The sequence below is a fragment of the Sycon ciliatum genome, chromosome 1 (genome assembly GCF_964019385.1).
Source record: "Sycon ciliatum chromosome 1, ocSycCili1.1, whole genome shotgun sequence".
Lineage (NCBI taxonomy): Eukaryota > Metazoa > Porifera > Calcarea > Leucosolenida > Sycettidae > Sycon > Sycon ciliatum.
Window position 1 is genome coordinate 74771921 of NC_088643.1, and position 23718 is coordinate 74795638.

Genomic DNA, 23718 nt, shown 5'->3' on the forward strand with positions numbered 1-23718 from the left:
GCTACCCATCAGTAGTCGAACATATTTGTGAGTCATGTATTCTAACTATTATAAATAGAGAGGTTAAGATGCACGTTATTTCTGACGTGACGCGAAAGTTCAGCTCGCGTTATTTGGCTCGCACGTCGAAAAATCAACGCGAGTGACCTGCTGCTCACGTCGAAATTTGGAGTTTTACGCCAAATTTGACATGAAATTGCGCGTCACGTCGGAAATAACGTGCATCTTAACCTCTCTATTCTTCGTAAAACACGCACGTACAGTACAGGTAGCATTGCACTATACTGCTACTACTAATGTATTGTACAGGAACTACTGCACGCTGCTATTTACGGGCAGTCGCCTCAGCACGCGTACAAGGTTTCCCATCATCAGCAAGCGTACACGGTGTCCCCTTATATCGTAGACACCGGTCATGAGCGATATTGCGGATACCGTAATTTCCGGAGTACATGCCGCACTTTAAACGCTCGTAATCCCCACCCCCAAAGTCAGTGTGGCCTTTACAACGATCGTCAAATAAATGGTACTTTAAGATGGATGTCTGCATTTCGTGACAAAATCTGGGTGCAGCTTATACTCCAGTGCAGCTCATACTCTGGAAAATACGGTACATGAAGTCGCGGATGGCTGAAGGACGGACGACAGTGGCCAGTGTACGGTATACACCAGCCACACTCAACGGCAAACAAACACTAAAGCAACGCCGTACTGATGTGATACGGATATGAAAGTTAGGGGACAAATTATTAATGTAGAATTAATTGGAAGAGGAATCAAGGAGGCTAAAAAAAGAGTCCAGCTCTCATAATTATAGTACATGTACAAAGGTAAAAACGGTTGGCTACGAAAAAGAACATTGGCTCCACATACATGTCCGACGAATGGCTAAAGCTGAGTGGTCGCAAACAGAAGCAGAACATAGGATGGGACCAGCTATATCACAATGCACATGGCAAGAGCAAAGCCTGCATAGTGCACGGTCACGTGCCTCCACCTCCGGCACTGCCAAACGTCCTCAAGACTACAACACAAGTACGGCATTTTCATGTACAACAAGGAGCAACATGAAGCGATGCGTGCAGACTCACTGCGAACAGTTGGCTACGGCTGTGGGGAGACTAGGCACGTTGACGACCGGCCGTGGCGCTCAACAAATGCACACGGTACATACTTATTTTATGTACCTAACAACTATGAACACAATCGCACCAGGCACCTTATACAGTTACGTGTACTAGAGTCCCCCCCCCCCCCCCCCGGTGCACTCTGCAATTGTGCCACTTCGCCATTGCCAACCAGGCAAACAGTTGCAAATAGTTCACGTCAAGTGCGAACATACTGCATACAGCAAGGCAAGACCCACAGAGTGAGTGAGTGTGAGAGAGAGAGAGAGAGAGAGAGAGAGTGAGTGAGTGAGAGAGAGAGAGAAAGAGCGTTTTGACAAGCTGCTGACAGTTGAATCGAACCGCACACAGTCATGTCGAGTGTCATACACGCCGTGCTCTTTTCTTCTCTGGCTGAAACGAATCCATGCTGAAGGGATTGGAGTCATCATCCTGGCAGCAGGGATTCAAAGAAAATAGAAACATACATCAGCAGCCGAAGTACACAAAATACAGGGAGGAAAACAAGGAGGCCATGCGGATTGCCAGAACATGCACTATGGCCTATAAGCCAACCAGCCGTGGAAGAAAGTTGACCAACAATCAAGCTCTTTCTGGATTGAAAACGTATTGCCTATCATCACAGCCAGTTCGGGATACTGACCTCATCATCATATTGAACGTTAGCCTTGCGCCGAGAACTGGCGCGAGAGGATGATGCCGCCGATGCAGCTGGTCTGGATGACGATGTAGTTAACCGAGAAGATGGCGCATCACTGGACATGCACCGGCAAAGAGACCAAAATAGAGTTTAATGAAGATATAGATGTACGCGTACATAAAGCCGGACTTTAGCCCTTTGAGGGTTCATTTGACCTGCGCACAATTTAAGGGCCTCCAGGAAATCAGGCGCTCTCGGACCATAACCTCTGTCTCCTTTAAGCAAATTAGACATTGGACTTTCTGGAAAGCTCTTTTCCTCAGCTGTGCAAAGAGCCCAAGGCCAGGCACAGGGTTGCCAGCATTCCAGGTCCAGAGTGCCAAGAGTTTACTATTAAAGTATTGCATTTTCCTTGAATCCCTTTCTGCCACGCCATTCTGCCATCGAAACCAACCCAACGTTTTTTCATGTAAAAAGCTACGCAGCCTGTACATGTCCATGCACGTCATGCTGAGCGCCACTACACACTGCGCAGGCACTCCGGGTGGGCGAGCAGAGGGAACATCCCCATTTGATGCCTACTCTCAAGCTCTGCAAATTTGTTCGACCATGGCGAACGTTACAAGTGTTGTATCTTCAGGACAACCTGGTAGAGAAGAGTTATGCGAGCCGACCGCTGAGTTTTTCTGCTTCCGTGTGGACATTTTGATCGTAGATATTGGTCAACACATGACGAAGTTACAACAGTGAGCACGGCGTATGAGTAAGTTGGTGCCGGGTGCTATGCAGCCTTACGGCTGCAGATGCCAGGCTTTACTCCGATACAAGGTGATGATGGTACAGGCATTGCCAGATTTTATCGAGCATAACTGCACGTTCTTCACTGCACAGAGACTCCTCACGCCGAACTGCACTGTACATGTATACGCAAGAGAAAACGCCGTGCAGTGTACAGTAGTGCAATCCAGGATTCCTACCAGAACACACTGTCTTGCGTCACTTACGCTGCATTCGAACGAGCACCGGCAGCCAGGCGACCACCGCGTGAAGACTTTGGCGCATCAAATTCCTCGATGATGTCATCGTCGTCACTATCACTCTTATAGCATGAGTAAACACACAACAGCCATAACAAGAACAGTCATCGTGAGAATAACATATTTCAAACAAACAGCAGTAGCTCATAGATATAGAGAGCAACAACAACAATGACAACATCATCAACATCAACAGCAACATCATCATCAATAACAACAACAACAACAACAACAACAACAACAACAACAACAACAACAACAACAACAACAACAACAACAACAACAACAACAGCAGCAGCAGCAACAACAACAGCCAAAAAAAGTAACAACAAAAATACTTGTTCTACTACTAGAGAACTCTACGTTGTGCACACTGAACATATCGGGCACCAAAAGGCAGATCACGTCACATGTTCATTTTGTATCCAATCCAACACCCAAACTACAAAGGCACGCTGGATATGGACCCTTGTGCATATCATGCAGGAGAGAATGTGCGGCACATCTCTGACGTTTGCTGTAGATAAGAAGGTTGACATTACCGGAATGGCTACGACTGCTGATTTCTGAGAACTGAGTGCACTTGCACGCTGGAAAGAGGATTCTGTGAGAAAAACAAAACAAAAACCCAAAAGGATACCAGTCTTCTACAGAGACCATTGCTGGTCCTAAATACATTTTCATCACCATACTAGAAGTGGTAATTATATTATATGAGTAGGTGAAACAACACCACATGTATGAAATACTCAAAGTTGCTAACACTCCATCACTTATAAAAAAAGGCTAAAAGATAGTGTATTCCAAAGTCTGAGGGAGTTGAAACGGGGAAAGTCTGAAGAAAAAATTAAACTGCCATCAGGTGCATCACCAGGACTCGGATCACAAAGCCTCGCTTATGGCCAGCGATGCTCTACCACAAAGCTATGATGTAGTCGTCATCGCAGGAGCGACCGTTCAACATTTCCTTCAGGCTTCAAAACTAATGCTTTCTGCAAAACCGCACAGGCTGGCGCGATGCAACCATCACAGTACCCACACACTCGCACTCAAACTAGCACGCGGGAGCCTCAATACATAAATATTGATACAGTTTGAACGAGTTGAATGGACTACTGAACTACAACTTGAATTGGGTTTTGACAAATAACAAAGGCCCGTGCTTACGTATCGTGCTTGTCGCTCCTGATGACGAAGTGGCACCCCGACCTCTGCCTCTACCCCGACCACCTACACCGACAACACAAAAACACCAGCAAAGCTACAACTCGTAGGGAACAATTTCAAGCGCACCGTATAATTGATTGACGGTAACATCTTACATCTGGAAACTAAAGCTCTCGAGAGACACCATGGAAACCTATTGTTGAAAGCCCTGTGCAATGTACATGTACGGTCAAACCTCTTTAGGACGAACAGCAAGGGACCGATGGTATTCGTTCGCAATAATGGGAATTCTTCTTATCCATATGTTATACCCCGTGAATAACGTTATGCCGTGATTTATCCAATACAATGAGTAAAAAAGTTAGTCATAACTCGTAACATGTCCTCCTTTTTTACCATAATTAAATAGGCTCACCGTCCGAGTCCAACAATTATGAGTACTAGTTCTTCTACAAGCGAAAGTTTGTCTTATCAGTGTTCTCCTCCACTGAACATCCAAACTACTGCGTACCCATCTCAACAAACCAGACTACTACTACATGGACAAACTCTACCCGTTAGTTCTGCGAGTAGCTGACAAGAACTTACGTGTTGATGGGGTAGCAGTCTTAGCTGTTTCTCGTGACCCGCCACGACCACCTCTTGAGCCCCGGCCGCCACGTGAACCTCGGCCACGGGTGGGTTTCGCTGCCTTAGAACTGCTGTCAATATCATCGTCATCTGAGGAAACTGTACCAATCATTGGGTGGTGGTTAAGAACAAGAAATGGAGAATATGCAAAATAGTATTCTTTCATGCCTTGATGAACTAACACCCTTTCTTGGGCGCTTCCCTGTGCATCTTTCGCTTGAAGCTCAGTATCAGACGTTGATATCAAAGATGGCGAGAAACAAATTACATTGACCGTCAAAAGATTCACAGCATCGTAGACGAGAACATTGCAGTGCAAATATGACCCTGTACTACACTAGTACAGTGTAACAACACATCATCGATGACAGCCTTTTACTAACTGTGAGTGATAGAGCGGGTGGAGAAATATCGACCGTGTCTTAACAGGACTTCCTCCTGGCACTAATACATCATCATCATCATCATTCATCATACATGGCCTTATATATTGCACAGTGCCTGCTCGCTGTAGAAAACAGTCGAGCCAAAGGAGGAAAGAAAGGAGCCCTGCTTGACGTCCACAACGTACCATCCGAGTCACTAGCGGCCTCTTTAGGAGGCTGTGATGCCCGCTCCTTTCCCACTTTTTCCAATATCTGCAGCCACACAAATCACAGAACCCCATGCACTTCTTGCAACATACAGCAACTGGCGAAAGCAGTGACATGATGACACAAACAGTTTCAGGCAATTGCACACTGCCGCTTTCCCCTGCTCTCTTTTCGCTGTTAAACGGTTCAAAAGGCAAGCTGAGAAAGAACTTTCAAAGAGTGACAGCCCCCCGTCCCCCTCCTTCCCGACAGCACTGAGTGATCTGATAACTTATTAACAAGCCCAACAAAGTACCTCTTTGGCTTCCGCTTCGTCTTCTTCTCTCAATCGCATCTGCTGCTGCCGGTGCTGAATCTATCAGCAAAGAAAGTGTGCATGAATGCAGAATAGCAGATGTCATCAAAGAAAGAAAGAAAAAAAAAAAGGCCAGATCCATCTACAAAACGTATGTGTATGCAGTATTATGCATCTGGCAGACCTGTGCGCATGCCACAGTATGCCTGCACATGAGATGGCGACAGAGCAGGTGGCATCCATGTAGCAATAGAAGAGTGAAACATAGCAACGGCGACTCACGAGCTGCAAGTAATCCGTTTCAGTTGCTTTGCGCTGCTTGAGATACGACTGCGTCTGGTTGAGTGAGTACTTCACAAATCTTCAAGCGTGCAGGAAAAAGAAACACAAGGAGAATTTTTGTTTAACACCCCAATGCCGAACCAAGCGTAAACTTTTAACAGTGCAACACTAAATACATCACGAGGATCAAGTACGACAAACCCCCAGTTGGCTGAAAAGCAGAAACACTCACTCGGAAATTGCTTCTTTCTCCTCCTTGTCTACGTACTCTTTTACCGCCATGCCAAGAGCTTTGCTGGATAGGACGTTCATCTGGACAGGTACGACCACACGGTAAAGCAGAAAGTGACACGGACATGGTACAGGATCCATTCTATGATATGGAAAAAGCCACCTGTACAGGCAAGTCTACATGCATATCATCAAACTAAGGCTTCGTTTACACGACAACGATTGAAAAACGTTTTTGTCAAAAAAGTTTTCAAAATAATACGCTTCCACAGATTTTGATAAGAGCGTTTACACGACAACGCTGAAAACGTTTCAAAAACGTTTCAAACGAAAAACGGCCTTCAAAGTGTTTTTCAATCGTTTTCGTTCCGTTTCGTTCTCGTGTAAACGGCAAAAACGTTTTACTAGTACGAGCCTTGTACTCAAAACATGCCGCCGCCAGCCTGCGCCAGGCCAACTTATTGCACGTGACCATTGAGCGCCGAAAAATGTGTTGCAGTGTACACGATTATCGTTTTCGTGTAAACAGCAAAAACGTTTCGAAAACGATTGAAAAACGTTTTTCAATCGTTGTCGCGTAAATGAGGCCTAAAGTGATTGGGGAAATCAAATCAAAATAAATAATTGAACACAAAAGCAATATGATTGGTATTATTGTTTTGACCAGGTGGTGATCAGGGAAATCAACTCAAACTCAACAAAAAAATGAAAAAAGACAAGCTCAGGTTCCTCCGGGGTTCGAACCCGGGACCCTTTGCGTGTAAAGCAAATGTGATAACCACTACACCAAGGAACCCTTGCTATGGATTGCTCTTCAAGTAAAGCACTTAGATGTGATATGCTGAAAGTGCCTTTCTTGTCACAGGTCATAAATCTAGATTCAGGACCGTCACCGAATACAGCAGGTCGTCACTGAATTGCAAGTGGTACAGTGTGCATGTAGTATCCCTGACCCTCTCTACACAAACAGATATTTATATTCGCGAGAAGAGCATGGCGCAACAACTAACCAGCGTGAAATCAAACTTTAACAGTGGGTGCATGCGTGCGGCCACAGCCCACAGTGCCCCGCAAACGTTTGCCATCGTAAACTCGCGACTACGCGAATATTGGGCGGTTTCCACTATGCTTTTTACCATCTCTATCCTACACATCACTATGCATACCCAATGCTGTAGATTAACTCGTTGCTCTAGTACCATCGTGCTCAAACTACGAAAAGCATCACCATACTATGGATGCTGTGACTCTGAGCAGAAGCAGCCAGGCTTCGTAAACATCCTTCATCTCACCTGGTCACTCTTCGACATGAAATCGGACACAAGATCCTCCACACGTGAACTGTCCAACTGGTCCGGGGTGAAATTGGGCACTGGCGCAGCTTCCGCATCCGTTTCCTCCTTACCGGCTGTGGTGAAATTTTAACTCGCACACGCATGCACACACCGACACACACACACACACACACACACACACACATACGTACAGACACACACATACGTACAGACACACAGACACACACATACACACCCACATAAGTACAGACACACCCACATACACATGCCCACTAGTGTGGAGACTAGGTGATTGCAACAAACAGGATGATGTCAATCGAAATCCAGCACAGATACCCAGGGCCTCAAACAACAACATGCTGATCTTGGCAAGCGAGCGTGCCAGGCAGAATCGAAGTGCCAAGAGCAACCCAAAATTTGATTTACTGGGAATGGAATGCAAAGGCAGAATAATAACAAAACAATACGATTCATACTTGCCTATTGACCGCATGAATGGCAGGTGCATGTATGCCCCTGCACATCATGCTCTGACTAGTTCAGAACCGGTCATGGTAATGATGCTAAGAGCTTCAAAGAAGCCTACGAGTTCAGATGGTAGCCAGGACTTACTGTAGGTCTGTCGCTTGCGATAGAAGAGAAGAATGTCACGCGGATTGGCAACTTTGTCCACAAACTGCTGACCAAATCGCTGAGAGCTGAGTGTGGAAAAGCCACCACTGTACTCCACCTGCAAGGGGCCAGCAAGAGATGAAGAGACCAGGCACGTTCACACAACAAACACATCGGCTGCTGTACTCAGTCACTACCAGTGATACAAACCAACTCTGAAGCCAATCCAATTAAAATTGGCAAACTGACACACTGCAACTTCGTACACCGCACATGCATGCACATGCATGCCCATGCCCATGCACACACACACACACACGCGCGCGCACACGCGTGAACAATGAGCACCACACAGCTTTCCCCACTACCTTGAGACGGATCAAAGGTTTCATTGGCTCTCGCTCTTCATCCAGCAACTGATCAGTAGCTTCCTCTATCATGGATTCTACCTAAAACAGAATGGGAAACGGAACGGAGCGGACTCCCATGAGTACATTTGAACAACCGACGAGGAAGCTGCACTCCAAAGCATAAGGAGAGGTCAACTTCCTACCAGAGTGCTCTGTGCCTACACTGACCAAAAAAACAGCAACGACTGGAACTGGAAGAGCAAAGCATGCTAACTGTGATCATGATAGAACTACAGAGGTGATGAGAATGCCATCATCGCCTATGCTTCGTATTGAGTGGCAAACCAGTGTCTGGGGTGCCAGTTTTGCCACTGCATACACCAACACAGCACACTGATACCTCGGTTATCCAGACCCCAAATTTACGGGCACTTCGGTTTACTGGGCACCCTTCGGACGAGTTTCAGTGGAAATATTACTACTCTGTTGTCACTTTTGTGGAAATAGTGATGTCGTATGCAATATCTATGGCCTTTCCCTATCAAAATGTATGTGATTCGGAGTTACGGACATTTCAAAGTTAGGACAGTGCCTGGTCCCGGACTGCCCGGATAAACGAGGTATGAGCGTACATGCATCGCGAATGAGGATGCAATCGCATAACTCCTAGAAGCACACGTCGGATTTATTTGGCTTCAGTCAAGCCGCTACTCTAGTACCTTTTCACGCAAGAAGTCGAGCACTCTCTCCTCCTTGGCAGCCTCGAGTGCTGTCTTGGCCAGAACAACTTCAGACATGATGAAAGGACGGACAGTACGCAATGGCAGCTTGTGCAGATTGAACTGCTTGTCTTTGATCTCAACTAACGCAATGTGCCTGTGAAAGAAATCAAATAAAAATTGAAATTCAATTTTTTAACCAAATGCATACATAAAACACACAGCTATGTCCAGGAGTTCACTGCACTACTGGTCTGGGTCTGTGCTCACTGAATTGCAACAGGAGCTTCGATCCAGCAGTATAAGTACCTCTAATGTGAACAACTGTTAAAACAATGTGCACCAGACACACACATATTCGACGGTAACAGCACTTTAAGTACAGTGCTGGCAACTGAAATCCGACCCCCTGGGCGGCGCGGCGTGCCGCCCAGGGGGTCGGATTTCAGTTGCCAGCACTGTACATGATACAAAAATGACTTACTTGGGAACTGCTTCACCCTCGCTGAGCGAAGTGGCAACCGAGGAACCTGGCTGCGTCAAAAAGAAATTGTTTGTTGGGTGCATGGTTGGTGTAATGAGACATTCGTGCTCATGGCCCCAAACAACGAGATCCAGGAAGTTGTCAAGAAACTGCTCAGGGATGTAATTGGTCTTCCCATGTCGAGATCTACAACACAAGAGTGACATTGACAGACAGACGGCACGATGAACACGAAAGAACCAAAAGACCTGATCCGCCCATCGAAGTTGATGCGGAAAACTGGAATCAGCTCAACCCAGCACTCAGGAAGAGGTATACATGTACGTTAACAAGAACAGCCCATTGCATTGTACATTGTACACGTGCAAGCTGACACTGTACACAACGCCATACATGTACTAGTACACAACGCACCATACATGTACACAACGCACCATACATGTACACAACGCACCATACATGTACACAACGCACCATACATGTACACAAGGGCTGACCTGTTCTGATGGATAGTGAACAGGTTGAACCAATCCTCCGTGTTCTCGCGTGGCCGCAGCAGCTTCACGTTCTTCTTGAGAAACGTCCGGTGCAAGCGTTCGTCGCGAATGCTCCCCAGGCCGTAGAGGGCGAGCTTCGTCCTGCCTTTGCGCATCAGCAGCGGCGACAAGGTGATGTCATCAACATTACTGGCTCGGCCAAAATAGTTCACCAATCCACTGACACTGAGTATATCCATGGAGGACAAGGAGCCATCCTGGGGGGAGGAAGACCAAAGCGATTCTTTGTCACAACAACACAAGTTTAAAACTGATGCAGCATGCTGCCATGGCACTAAGAAGAGAAAAAGGCATCCACACCTAATAGAGTTCCCCAGTATAGTGTACTGGTGCTGGAAGTGCAATCAGGGCAAATATAAAGAACAGTCAGGAGTTCATGAACATCTACTTCTCTTACCTCTATGGATCAGCATTGCTTCTTACATGTACATAGTAGTGAACTGCACAAAGTCCCATACAACACCTACTGGCCGCATTAAAGGCGCATTAACGTACCATTCACAATGCTTTTCTTTGCACTGCTTCATCACCTCTCGGCTGTACTAAATTCATTGTTCTCGTCCATTTTCTTTTTGCCTGTTTTCCACCTGATAAGTAGGCACTGTGAGTATACTTAAGGAAAAATCCCGAAAACATGTTGCTTGTCGGAGCCTGACGTTCGTTCTTTTCCCAAGTGTGATTGCACTCCAAGAGAACTATTTGGCAGAATAATTTCCAGGTTGAATTTGGCACTGTAACATCAGCCGAGACTATGAGGACATTGTTATGCATACAGTGCCGCCATGTAAGGGACAGTACAGAACAAAGGTCCAATAGTGAACTTACTCCAGTCGGATCGTCATGGTTTCCATGAATGGAGAATATTGGCATTGCAATGTTGTAGTCGGGGCTGTCGAAATTCACCACCGGAAAGCTGCAGCACAGACACGCACACACAGCCACGCACACACAGCCACGCACACACGCACACACACACACACACACACACACACACACACACAACCCCATTACTAGGGTCATTATACATGTACACGTGTAGTACAATGTTCAATTTCAAATACATGCAGGCAGGCAGCCACTGACTTGGAAGCTGTATCAGAAATCAGTAGTCCACGGGCACACTTACTACCTGTGCATACATACACAAAGCAGACACTACTACTCACGGTGGCGGAAAGTTGATCGACTGGTCGCTGAGGAATTCAATCTTACACGGCCGCTGTCCAACGCAATAGCGACGCATCAGGGACATGACGCCATGCATCGACTTACGCGACGGCTTGTTGTCATGGAAGAGATCACCACCCAAGAGAATGAAGTCCGCCTATGTAAAAAAACACACACAATTCCAAAAACAGTCCTTGTTAAGGTGACAAAGAGAAATTTATACTTCGTGAACATGGGAATCTGGGTACCTCTGCTTAACACCTGTACAGTCGTGAATACTGCAATACAGTTTATGCACCTGGATAAAGCCATGCAAGTAGGCCGGTTTGCAGTAAGTATGATGCATATAATATGCTGTTGTGCTTAGTGATAGCATATACTCATGAGAGGGTGCAATGACCATCATGGCTGTGATATGGGATGCCTTCACTGCACACTGCACCATGAGTCTGCAGGGCTGTGCCTTAGTGTGCCGGTGCATTGTAGTGATTGCAGCCTATCAGGCAGTTACAGTCAGTCGAATGTTACTTGCAGCAGTGGCACAAGCCGCACTGTCTTACTAGAGCACTGCTACAGGCTACTACCTCCACCATTGATGGGTTAATAAACGCCAAAGGTGCACAGTGGGAGGCAAATCGCGGTGAGAGCGTACATTGTGATAGTTGGCCAGCTCCAAAATCTCTTCGAAAGTCACCAGAGCATCATTTCCACGTATGCTGTCGCGCTCCAAGTAGCCCACGTGATTGTCAGTAGCTATGCCAAACAACAGTAGAAAGAGACAAGAGTTGTTCATACATGTACTGGTACCGTATTTCCCCGATTGTAAGTCATACCCCCATTTCCAGGTCCATGTCATATCGTTTCAATACAATAACTTCAGTAGTAATCATGCTCGATTGTAAGTCGTATCCCCTTTGTTGGCCCTGTAGTTTAGTGTAAAAAGGTGCGACTTATATTCGGCGGAATATGGTACGTGGCTGTTGAAAAACCCGCACAAAGCACGGCGTTTGTCTGACAGAAACAACACAGCTTGATCTAGGTTATGTGATGCATGTATGCACCTCTCGGGAGATTCATTGTCGTCTGGCTTCATTCATTGCGGACTAAGGATCATAACCAAGTTGTGCCCACACACATACAGTATACATCGGACAATTGAGGAGACACACTACATCTTACACTCTGCTGCTCGAAGTCTTTTTCTACTTTCCATAGTTCATAACCATGTACATGTGGTAAATAATCAGTGTTCTCAACTACTAAAATATAATCAGTTGTGTATTGGACAGACTAGTAATGAAGCAAAGCTGTGTCCCAGTACAAGCTCTTCCAGATGGTTTGAGACCAGGATTACCAGGAACATTACAGTCTCAGCATGAACAGTTTGATGAACATGGCATGCATAAGTTACAAGGACATCACTCTATAGTCCTTATGCACATTGTACAGATGTACGAAGTTCTGTACTATGGCCGTAGGTGTGTACATACCCGGTTGGGTGTTCATTGTGTGCTATACATGCGCGTTTGACCCATTTAGCCTCACAATTCATGGCAAACGATCACTTTTCAAGCCTTCTTCACTTTGGGATTGAACTAACGACTAGCTAGATCTCTGCCGGAAAAAGATTTCGTATGAAATGCCTTCATGGCCCATTTCATAGTGGAAATAGCAGTAAACACAATAGGGTCCTGCACATTCAACACCCAACCGGGTCTACGGGATTCTACAAGATTATACGGGATTTCGTGCATCTGTACAATGTGCATAAGGCCTATTGAGCATGCAAACTGAGGGGGTGAATATGTGCAACTCAGGTCAACAGGTGGGCTGGCATGCCTGCATCCGGGATCTCAGGCGAGTATGCTAGCAAACCGAAAACTCGCTGTGCATTTACATGCCAAACGAGCTGGCCCCAGTCAGCTGGGATACCCGATGCCTTGGGCCAGGATCTGGGTGACAGGGCCAGTCCAGGTGCACTTACTCAATCACCCCCTTAACCCTTTTAAACTTCACTCTGTGTACATGTACGGGAGGGAGAGGGGAGGGGGGGGGGGGGGGGGGAGCGTGGAGGGGGGCATGCCGCATGCCCATCGCGGCAAAACAGCGGACTTGATTACCACTTGTTTTGTCCCAGTGCGCGACCATAGCAATATGTACAGCTTTTCACACCTTTCCGTACTGCGAAGTGAAGTATAAATGGACCATACGATTGTTGGATCTTATCATGCACCTATATCATGCATGTGTACTGTTGGAATTAGAGAAGCTAGTAAAATGAGAAATCAATGGGAGGTGATTTTGGTACTCCCTGGCACTGATTGAGCTTGCAGAAATGAATGGAAAAGAGATCCTAACTTTCTTACCGATCAGAATCCGGAATGTATTGTCCTCATCCTGCGATGGGTGCTGCAGTCTACTTGCAAACAACAGTAAAAAAGGAAATAGTCATTCGAACTCTCCTTTTTTTCATTTGTTCCACAGGACATAATCATAACAGTCATACCGCTCAGCCATCGGCTCTTCTCTTCACTCCAGGGAATTCTCTCCAGAAGAAGAAGAAGAATGACTCCCCGAACACCTTGGCCACTGGTACAGATGATCAGTCACCGTCTACTCAAATGCTAGAATAGATTCAGAAGAGGAAATCATTGCTTTCATTTTCAAGCTCAATATCAGTCTACTGAAATCAAGATATTCACGTGGTGCACGGGTGGCGTCAACTTTCCCGGTTTTTTGCCTTTCTTGGGGAAAAATCATTCATTTTGGTCCTTTTTTGCGCGCACGTGTGCTGAATTCAAAACGTGGATGTTGGAGTTGATGATCAAGCATTCAAGGAAAGAAAAGGGCAACATTCCTTGAACGGTCTTCTCGCAGAGGCTTGTGTGCCGGATGGTAGGAACAGTGCAGTGGTGGACGGATACGAGCCTGGCAAAGCAGTGCTGGAATTGAAAGAAAAAAGACTGGGGCTTTAGAGACTGGTCAGTCTTTCTGAATTTTGTGTATGTGTTCATGTGTTCAAGCAGACAGTTGCATGTAGCTTTTGAAAGATTTCTTAGTGCACATCCTCTTCAAACTTTCACCCTCTCCATGATCCAAGATTTTGTAGTCTATAACCGTCAGTCTCACGGCATTAAAGGTTGGAGAGACTGTTAGCATAGCAGTGTCCATTTAGCTCAATATCAGCAGAAGTGGCCACAAGAGCATTCCTGTCAGCATCAGTATAGAGGGTTGACCAGCGTTATTTGGTGGAATCATGGCTGCACGAAGTGACAACCATGTCCTGCTGTGTGTTAGTCACAAGAAAATGATCTATACGAACTTTGCCTGCGTCGTTGTGGGTACGATATTGATGATCCTGGCCAGTCTATACTACTCATTTGACACAGTCACTGGCACTCATTGTAGAGTGCCAAACTTTCTGCCGACGATCAGCGCTGCAGCGCGAGATATCCCGAGCAGGCTTATATGGCAGCTGATCATCATATTCCACATTCCCCGTGGCCTTCTGGAGGTCGTTGTCTACCATAATTACTTCTCAGCTAGACTGGCCGACATGAACTGGCACTCATCCCTGATGAGAATGCTGAACTATGTTCAGTCAGTCACTCTTGCCACTCATCATCTGTCTCTGTTATCGCTTACACTGGTAACATCAGCACCCCCATACTATTACATCCACGAAGCCTCGTTCATCACATTCATTGTCACATCTTTCGTCCATATGTTGATGCTGCTGACGATAATGAAACTAACCGACAGTGATGGCCGTGGCCTGAAGACAAAGAGTGTCCGGGTGCGATACTTCTTCATACATGCCATTCTGTTTGTCTTGTCGATGGGCCTCTTCTTCCGACACAACGCATACTGCGAGCCATATGTCTACTCATACTATGCTGGAATGGAGTACTTGGTCATCTTCAGCAACATGATGTTCTATATTTTTATCACCAGAGACTTCCCTGATTTGAAGCTGGTGATGGTGGGATCGGGCCACAAGCGTGACTAGACGAATCTTTGCTGCTGATTCGGGGACACCCATCTGTGGCCCGCACAGTACACACACACACACACTCTCTCTCTTTCTCTCACACACACACACACACACACACTGGTAGCACACCCTGGTGTTCGGCTTACAGACACATAATAGCTAGACACAGTGCCCCCCCCCCCCCCCCCCCCCCTGACTCATCGCTCTGGTATGTGAGAGTTGGGACGGGTTGTTTGTGCCATTGGTATTGCCCAGGCAACATCGTTGTGAGTCTTGAACAGTGCATTCACATGTACTCAGCAAACCTTTTTTGCTTTTTTTGCAAGTATGAGCAGCACACTGATATTATTTAGAACAATAACCTTTCCCTTCGGGGCGGCATGAAAGCTCGACTCGCAGTTCGCCCTGCACACTCCCGTTCCTACTAGTGCACGGTGTCGCTGGCATCTGCATGCATGTATCTGTCAGTATGTCCAGTGCACGGTGTCGCTGGCACGGTGTGCCTTGTGCGTAGTCAGATGGACACCTGCCGGTCTTGGGTGCTGGAATATTATCTGTCTGCTATCTTGCAAGTGCAAGAGACATGATGGATATGGCTATTATGCTTTGAAGAGGAGCATGGCAATGTGCTTTCTCACAATTTATTTATGCTTTTTGCAGCACAGCCTACCGTTAGATCTACGTACATGTACTATATTAATTATTTCTTTATTGAAATTAACGCTAGGCTACTCCGATGTGTGCATGATGTTGTTTCACAAATCTCCTCCTTTATTTTGCGGGAGGTCTTTATAATAAATGTTCAATTATGTACTTGGAAGTATTTTTGTTCAATTTGACCAAAACAAACGAAGCATCAAGTTCCTGCCACTCTGTAGCTACTCTTTCCTCTTCTTTGTGTAGTGAGACAAGAGTACATAACTCCCAAGAGTGGAATTCCACATTATTTTCAGTCACCACTCATTTTCAGAATGACCGATATGCCATGTTTCATGACGTGTTACACCTGAGTGTACATAACTGCATGCGCACAATGTATTGTAGTAGGCAACGGTACGCATCTGTAGAGCTGGATGTATCATGAGACGTAATGTATTTCTGAAAATGAGTCGCAACAGCAACCCATCAGGATCAACCTTTCCAGAATCCAGGTACGCGTCTCCAACTATAATGGCACCCGTCTGGTACCCTTCGGCAAAATAATAAAAGCGCTATAACAGGTCTATCTCCAAACTCCTTGAATACGTGTAGAGTAGAACCCGGGTTAAGGGTCACACCGGATTAGGGATCGGAGCCCGGGGGGGGGCACTTGGCACGTACATTGTGCGGGTGATCCTTCGGAGCCCGGGGGTCACTTGGCATGTACATTGTGCAGGTGATCCTTATACCGGGATTTAATTTCCGGCCCAAGGGGGGGGGGGTCCCCCGTCGGTTTCCGAGGAAGCCGTAATATTTTTCGCTCCAAACTATTTTCCGGGGTCCATCTACTCACAAAAAGTTGTTTTGCACACCTTTTAGCCCATCCCTGTACAACTGAGTCCAGCTATGTCCGCGCAGAGTTAGTTGGATCCCTAACCCGGGTTCTACTCTACCTTATGCCTTTGCAGGTATTGGAAATCATGCGGATAGCCTTTTGGCAGGGCCTCTCTCAAATAATTATTGTGGGCTTTTTTCAAGCCTGACTTGCAATAATTATTATGTCAGGTTCGAAAAGCTCTCATGCTCACCTCAAATACTTTTGACAGAATTGTAGGACAGTGCTCATATATCGCAACTTATTGTTCCCACGCCATAGTACTGTCGTGGACATGGAGATTATCGCCACGAGCTTTGTTCTGCTGCCGGTCGGCTATTTTAAACTCATAACCTGCAATATCACGAAGTATTTCCATCGGGAAGGTTTTTTATTTATTTTTTGGTGCCTTGGCACCACCACAAGAAGCATAATTTGACCAATAGCATACAGAAATCACACAGAGAAATTTACAGCATAGCGGTGCACTGGAAGCAAGAAGTGAAAATACAGGGCAAATCACGTGGATAGCCTTTTGGGCACTTCTCAACTAATATTTTAGGCAACCAGTTGCTACGAAAGTGGACTAAAGTAAAAATATGCACCAGCAGAGTAGTTTTAGGCAGTCTGTATGCACGATAAAGGACAATGACTGTGGAGGGAGGGGGGTATGTGCACAGTGGGGAGTAGGATATTACAGAGCAAAACACCTGAACAGATATGTACAGCAGGGAAATATATACAAGAACTAAGGGCCTGCTCTCGGCCTGCCTCCTGGCGAGTATGCACATACTCCCAGAAAATAACTGCTACTGATGGCAAGCCCACGTTATACCGTAAAATTCCTGTGCCAGACAGGTTGGTTTAGAAGCGCTGCTGATACTTGTCTGGGGATGTGTACTTGGTCATATCCTGGCCTCCAATGTTACATGTGCCGACACCAACCTGGGTATCGTAAGAAGAGGAACATAGAGCGAGATCAGTAACTGCCAGCACGCATCAAGAGATAACACAACACAAAGAATGTGCAACTGTAATATCGTCTATGGGGTCTGCAATGGCACAATTTCACATCAAGTGCCAAATCAGCACTCCTTTGAACATGATATCTCGTGTAGAGCTTGAAAGTGGTCCGTACCCGAAAGAGTAGACAATTTTATACAAACTTCGATTCCAATTGGATCATACTTTTGTAAGGAAGTGTTTGAAGCGCCTTTGGCCATGCTCGCGTCCCATAGGTGACCCAGCCATCTGGATTGGGTCATGGGATGAGGGCCCATTTATCATGCAAGAATAGCAGGAATACGTAGTACAGTAGCTACCGGTATATCCTATACCCGCCATAGTTCCATTCAAACAGAAAGGAAAGGAGGAACCAGTTTGGGAAAAAAAAATCATATTTCAAATCGTGACTTGATCACTTCCAAGCACTATACCTGGACCTAGGTGGTTCAACTCTCCGGTGGCCACTTTGCAGTGTTTGCTCCCATAACCCATGGAGCCATGTTACACAATGTGAAACTCTCAGCAGAGAAGTCTAGACAACTCCACGAAGGTCCCCACACACACCCATGTACAGTTTGCATGTAGCTGGAGTTCAAACAAAAAACCTACGCTAGAAACTAATCATCCTTGATGTTGGACAATGTGAACTGAAGCAGGAGAAATGTGTGAAAAGGTTAAGATTACTACAGGATAACAACATCAGTGCACACGATTTCACAGGTGCATGAGCATACCTTTCCCTTGATGCTGTCCGGTGTAGCAAATATGCTCTTCTTTGATTTTGTGTTGAGGCCGCCGCCTTTCTCACGGTAACTCTACAGAAATAGTACGGACGTCAAATGCACATGAAATGTACACAGGTGAAGCTCATCTCAACAGACATAATAATGTTATCGGTATATGACACTATAATATAATGTACAAATGTACAAAGGTGAGGCTTCTCCCAACAGACACGTAAATGTACAGATGTATGTCTAAGCGGCAGCAAAACAATGGAAAATAAATCCACTAGACGGCTAGGTGTGGTACGGAGTGAAGCACCAGGTACAGGGTCTACGTGAACAATACTCGAATACACAGCTACATGGCCAAAGTAGAGTAGGGACAGGTCTGAGAAGAGACCCAAGACATGTGGTCCACCACAGTCTGCTAAAGAATATCCACTAAACAGTGGTCCCTGAGTGATATGAGCAGATCAACATTGCGGGTAGGCTACACATCCTAGATGCCAACAAAGAGAACAAGAGTGTGAACAACAGCATGCCACTACACGTACCATTACGAGACGAAGGAAAACAAAAGCAAACTTGAACAAAACGCACATCTTGGCGTGGAATCTCCATTTGTACTCGTAATAACAAGATATATGCAACGAACACCAGCACAGCTCACCTTTTTCTGAAAGCTCTGCCATTTATTCTTCTCTTTTTCTCTGGCTTCTTCCATGTCCTACCAACAGGGCAAAGAAACACGTTCACATCTAACAGTGCACACTGAAGCTCCTACAGCCACATTCAGGCAAGACTGAACATACAGTAATCAGGTGTGCAACAGTCAACACACAGACCAGAGGTACAGCTGCAGGTTAGTTGATATGATACTAGTTTGCGAGGAACCTACCTTTAATCTCTGTTTCTTCTTCAATTGCCTGTTTTTCCGGTATTCTCGTTCTTTCATATAGTCAGCACTGGATCAAAAAGAAAAAAAAGAAGAGGAGAATTCCAAAGCAAAACCCCCAAACCAGGGATCATTAGCCAAATCCCACACCACCTGGCAAGAAGGGGAAAGGAAATAACGAACAAATGCCATGGTTCATGTGAGAGTCAGTTAGAGAAGTAAAGACAAGGATCAAGGTGCGGCGTGCAGCTTCTAAAGTAGCAGGAAGTGAGCAGATCAGACCCACCAAAGTGGTCAAAGACTAAAAATTCATTCTCCAAATGCGTGCTACCCTCATGCCAGGCTACGACTTCCCGTGTACATGTACCTGGATGGAAGCATGGTCAGCAATCTTTCCGTTTCCGAGCGGGACGTGAATCTGGTACATGTACGCTCTGTTTCCCAGTCGCTAGCCATTCCACGTATGTTAACTACGCTTGCCTGGGGTGCATGAGGTACTGCAACGTATTCATGCATGGTGCAGTGACTATGGGAAGCAGGAGCATGTAAACATGCACCGTAAAGTACGGTTGATCCGAACCCAACGCCGGGTCGCTTCCCAGCTGGGTTTTCGGCAGGGGGCGGGAATTAGATCAAGGCTGTCAAGTGCAGTACGATGTACAACAGTGCAGAAGACCAGACTCGGTGTGCTGGATTGTGCACAGTTTATCCTGCACCGGCACGTATTGTGCACGGCAGTGCATGCCTCGGTTCAACACCGTACTTCATTGTACACGCTGAAGTCGCTTCATAGGCAGAAATTTAACAGAGGGCGGAATACGAGAGGGGGCGGATCCACGGTACTTTACAGTACATGTACCTCCATACCCAGGAAGGAGATGGTGAACAAACTAACCGTGACTTCTTCTTCACGCCAAGCGCAGCACCACCTGATGCTGCAAGCTCTCCTTCGTCAGCATCATTCTCCACTTCTTCGCCGTCAATATCATCAGGTGCAGCAGCAGCCGCCGCACTGCTTGCTGCCTCCGTCTCGGTGCTCGATGCAGCCGCTGCCACCGCCGCAGATCTCTTCCGTGATTCACGCAAACGCAGCGACGACACCTACCGTGATGAAGACACATCAGTGAGGAAACAGCATTTTACAGAGTACACAAGCAGGCTGTGAAATCCTGTTCCAGTCGCACATGTAATGCAACTATACAGTAGCGTCGCGCGCCCAAGAACGTTGTTTCCAAGGGGCTAGCCTGAGACGTTCTTATCTTCAAGGAATCTGGCTGCGTTCTTATAGCACGTTCTTAGAAACTATCCGTACTGGATCATATGTATCCCACAAGATGCCAGAAAACCAACACCGCCGTTCTTAGCTTTAGGCTGTGGCGTTCTAAGAATTTCAGGCTGGCCGTTCTTGGGCTCCACGTTCTTCAGCGTGCGACTCTACTGTAGGGTGGTTGCTCAAGTGAATAACACTTTCCATTTAGACAAAAGGGTCAAACAAACAAAATGGCATGCAACTAAAACCAGTGGAGAAATGTACACCTCTACAGCCGCACACTAGTTACTTCAGTTCATTCATAAAAAGACGAGTACTGGCTCTGGCGAGCTTCCGTATTTGCCACTACTATTTGGTGATTTTTCGTGATTTTATCGTACATGGTGCAGTGCCGTGAAATTTGAAACATGAAAAGGGTCCAAAAAAGCCAAAAAAAAGGTACCTCTGCTGGGGTTCGAACCACACAATGTACTGTTGCAAGGAGAGTGAAACGGCCTGGATTTTCATGGTTTTTCCCAATTCAATGCTTTGGGGCACAACCTGGCCGAAATCCTATTCTTGTTGGCTTGCTTTTTGGAGAAATAGACTTCAGAAACATAATTAAGAATACGAGTAGCATTCCATGGGGGAAAATGGTGAATAACTCAAAATTTGACCATTTATGGCGAAAAGCGAGGATATTATCTGTTTACTATAGTTAGGGGCTGTCGCAAAGTTTTTTTTTGTCGTCCTTGAAACGAACATCGTTCGTTTCGTACTCGGACCCCTCCCCATACTGGACGACAAAAATCGCATGAATGCACATGTATATGTACAGTGTCGGTCGACTTACGATTCTGGCGCCCTCTGCCCCCCCCAAACGAATGTTCGTTTAAGGGACGACAAAACACTTTTGCGATGACCCTTAACTGTAGTTTATCATCTATGTCCTGTAGTTACAGTAGGCCATTTTCTTCAAGCACAGTCGGAAAAATGCACGTAAAGAAAAAGAGGACAAAAGCAGAGCACAACAACAGCAGCTGGTTTACTATTTTATATCCTGTACCTGCACAACTTCGCTAGTCGACCAACCATCAAATGATACGGTGCATGTCTGTCTGTCTTCAGCAATTTCCTCTACTTTAGCATCGTAGTAGCTGTGGGCAAAAGAAATCAGGCATGTCCACAAACAGAACGTAAAAACACAGTGACTGACAGACATAGAAGGTACTTCGAGCAGAAGGTGCGCACTATGCAGCAGAAGAAATACTTTCAGACAAACACTTCGCACAGGGAATGATGAACAGAAGATAAGAAACGCTTACTTCCCATCCTTGCTCCATACTGCTTGGCATTCATCGCCTATAGAGTACGGACAGCTAACGCCAGTAGCTACTTCGGATGTTAACTCCGCACTCTTATCGCCCTACAAAGATCACACAGGAAACATCCCAGGAAGCTGTCAATCCAAAAGAAGCATGAATGCAATTTGTGCATGAGATACATGCCATCTTCTGATCTCTCAAAGCCCCCTCTAGTCCCTAAGGTTCCTCTGTATCAATGCCAGGGCTACCAAACCTTACACCCTTGAATCGATCAGCTTCCAACCGAATAGGTTACTAGTACCAACACCATGGAAAGGAAACTAATACGGACTGGTACCTGTGCAGCAAGTTCAGAATATAGAGTCTGATTCATCAAATACAACTATCTTAAGCAACAGCCATACAAGTGGTCTAGGAGAAAGCTATCCCTACTAACTTATCATACAGAGAGACAAGACCAAATCAGTATTGAGCTACAGAGCAATACTACATAATCCCCCAACAAGCATAGAGTGCACTAACCTGATTAAGTTTGACCAAGTCCAATGTCAGAGTGATGACATCCTGTACAGAAACAATGAGCGCGATGGCAGTGGTGTCACCAGCATCAACAGTAGCAACAACATGCACACACAGTGGCACACACACACACACACACACACACACACACACTCACTCACACATGTACGCACACACAGGCACACCCATACATGTACACACACACACACACACGCGCACACGCGCGCACACACACACACACACACACACTCAGGCACGCACCATGTGCGAGTAGCACACGCCGAGTACTATGTACACAAACCATGTACACCTGTGGCAAGAGAAGCGCGCAAATCTGCAAATGCACTGGATACATACCCGTGTAGTAAGTAGTGCCTTGGAGGAGTGCCACGAAAGAAAACTTGGATATTACTGGTAAAGATATTGTATATGCAAGCCTTGTTCGATACTGCCATCGTCATACAGGTAGAGATATTTGTAGGTCAAGTCAAATCAATCGACCGACGATCTCCGTCGCTCACCGCAGTAAATCTGTTTTGCTTGGCCTTACAACATCCAACATGCAGAACTAAAGATTACGAGCCTGATATCGTAACTTGAGTTTTGTTAATTAGAAATGTGTTGTAGTTGTTCGGAACTGTGATCAATTTTCTTAACCAATTTAATTTACACCAGGAAGAAATCCTGCGTGCCACGTTATTATGGCTTTGAAACTCTTGTCAGTACCTGAAGATCAGCCTTCAACTTCAGCAGCTCCTCGTTTTCAGCATCTGTTATTAACGCTGCGTCAACCTGCACCGGTGCACACGGTGGAAAAAGCCATTGAGTCAATTCGGGAGGATTGTCGTCAAGTATACTCAGAACATTCGTACCTGCTTCAACTGTGCACGATACGTTGCGAGCTCCGAAGCCGCCATGGCGGAAGCCAGAGAGTAACAAACTCTTCTACAACAATTAGAAAGCTATAAGGATCGATCAGTCCAGAAACGGAGAAAAATTCTGAAGGGATAGAGAGATTATTATGCTTTTTTAGCAGTGATAATTATGTCAATTATTTTTGACAACAATTTGAACAAAAAAATTCTTGAGAAGGAGATTGAGTCGGATTGTGTGCGATCAGGGGATTCAGTGGTAGAGTCAGGGAGTCCTCTCTCTCACGTCAAGGGCCGGACGACTCCCGGTCCCTGAGTCTGACTCCCTGAGCCGAGATTGATGCATGATGTTCTTAATCTTGTCTGTCCGTTATCAATATCATGCATGGTTATGATTATGACTACATCTTCTCTTCTCTCTCTATCTAGCGCAGT

The 23718-nt window shown here is 46.0% G+C and overlaps 3 protein-coding genes and 1 non-coding gene across 4 annotated transcripts; 1 reads left to right on the top strand and 3 right to left on the bottom strand.

The window, feature by feature from the left end:
- Nucleotides 1–712: 712 nt before the first annotated feature.
- Nucleotides 713–13853, bottom strand: LOC135805427 (double-strand break repair protein MRE11-like). Its single transcript, XM_065319458.1, has 21 exons — nucleotides 13693–13853; nucleotides 13553–13602; nucleotides 11839–11939; nucleotides 11186–11343; nucleotides 10845–10932; nucleotides 9960–10216; nucleotides 9463–9648; nucleotides 8979–9135; nucleotides 8278–8358; nucleotides 7910–8027; nucleotides 7295–7410; nucleotides 6004–6083; nucleotides 5772–5850; nucleotides 5490–5549; nucleotides 5173–5239; nucleotides 4560–4700; nucleotides 3972–4034; nucleotides 3347–3408; nucleotides 2772–2866; nucleotides 1771–1882; nucleotides 713–1559 (listed from the first exon to the last, which is right to left on the bottom strand). Exons 1-21 carry the CDS (start codon nucleotides 13701–13703, stop codon nucleotides 1491–1493), a joined length of 2151 nt encoding a protein of 716 aa, XP_065175530.1. The 5' UTR covers nucleotides 13704–13853; the 3' UTR covers nucleotides 713–1490.
- On the bottom strand, nucleotides 6726–6798 carry Trnav-uac (transfer RNA valine (anticodon UAC)). The gene has a single exon. It is a non-coding gene; the product is annotated as a tRNA-Val (tRNA).
- A 138-nt stretch (nucleotides 13854–13991) lies between the features above and the next one.
- Nucleotides 13992–16169, top strand: LOC135805428 (post-GPI attachment to proteins factor 2-like). The gene has a single exon (XM_065319459.1). The coding sequence runs from the start codon at nucleotides 14443–14445 to the stop codon at nucleotides 15193–15195; it is 753 nt and encodes a 250-aa protein (XP_065175531.1). The 5' UTR covers nucleotides 13992–14442; the 3' UTR covers nucleotides 15196–16169.
- An 896-nt stretch (nucleotides 16170–17065) lies between these two features.
- Nucleotides 17066–23544, bottom strand: LOC135805429 (survival of motor neuron-related-splicing factor 30-like). The gene is made up of 10 exons (XM_065319460.1): nucleotides 23284–23544; nucleotides 23138–23203; nucleotides 22415–22456; nucleotides 21893–21993; nucleotides 21634–21724; nucleotides 20214–20419; nucleotides 19322–19388; nucleotides 19094–19150; nucleotides 18433–18513; nucleotides 17066–17638 (listed from the first exon to the last, which is right to left on the bottom strand). The coding sequence occupies exons 1-10, from the start codon at nucleotides 23326–23328 to the stop codon at nucleotides 17558–17560; spliced, it is 837 nt and encodes a 278-aa protein (XP_065175532.1). The 5' UTR covers nucleotides 23329–23544; the 3' UTR covers nucleotides 17066–17557.
- Nucleotides 23545–23718: the final 174 nt, after the last annotated feature.

Bases quoted from the DNA above. Each gene is read 5' to 3' on its own strand.
- LOC135805427 (XM_065319458.1), bottom strand. The intron at 5,550-5,771 runs GTGAGTCGCCGT...CTTTGCTGATAG, and splicing joins AAACGGATTACTTGCAGCTC to ATTCAGCACCGGCAGCAGCA. The intron at 1,883-2,771 runs GTAAGTGACGCA...GTGCATGTCCAG, and splicing joins GGTGCTCGTTCGAATGCAGC to TGATGCGCCATCTTCTCGGT.
- LOC135805428 (XM_065319459.1), top strand. From the start codon at position 14,443: ATGGCTGCACGAAGTGACAACCATGTCCTGCTGTGTGTTAGTCACAAG.
- LOC135805429 (XM_065319460.1), bottom strand. From the start codon at position 23,328: ATGGCGGCTTCGGAGCTCGCAACGTATCGTGCACAGTTGAAGCAG. The intron at 23,204-23,283 runs GTACGAATGTTC...GCACCGGTGCAG, and splicing joins ATCGTGCACAGTTGAAGCAG to GTTGACGCAGCGTTAATAAC. The intron at 19,151-19,321 runs GTAGGTTCCTCG...CCCTGTTGGTAG, and splicing joins AGAAGAAACAGAGATTAAAG to GACATGGAAGAAGCCAGAGA.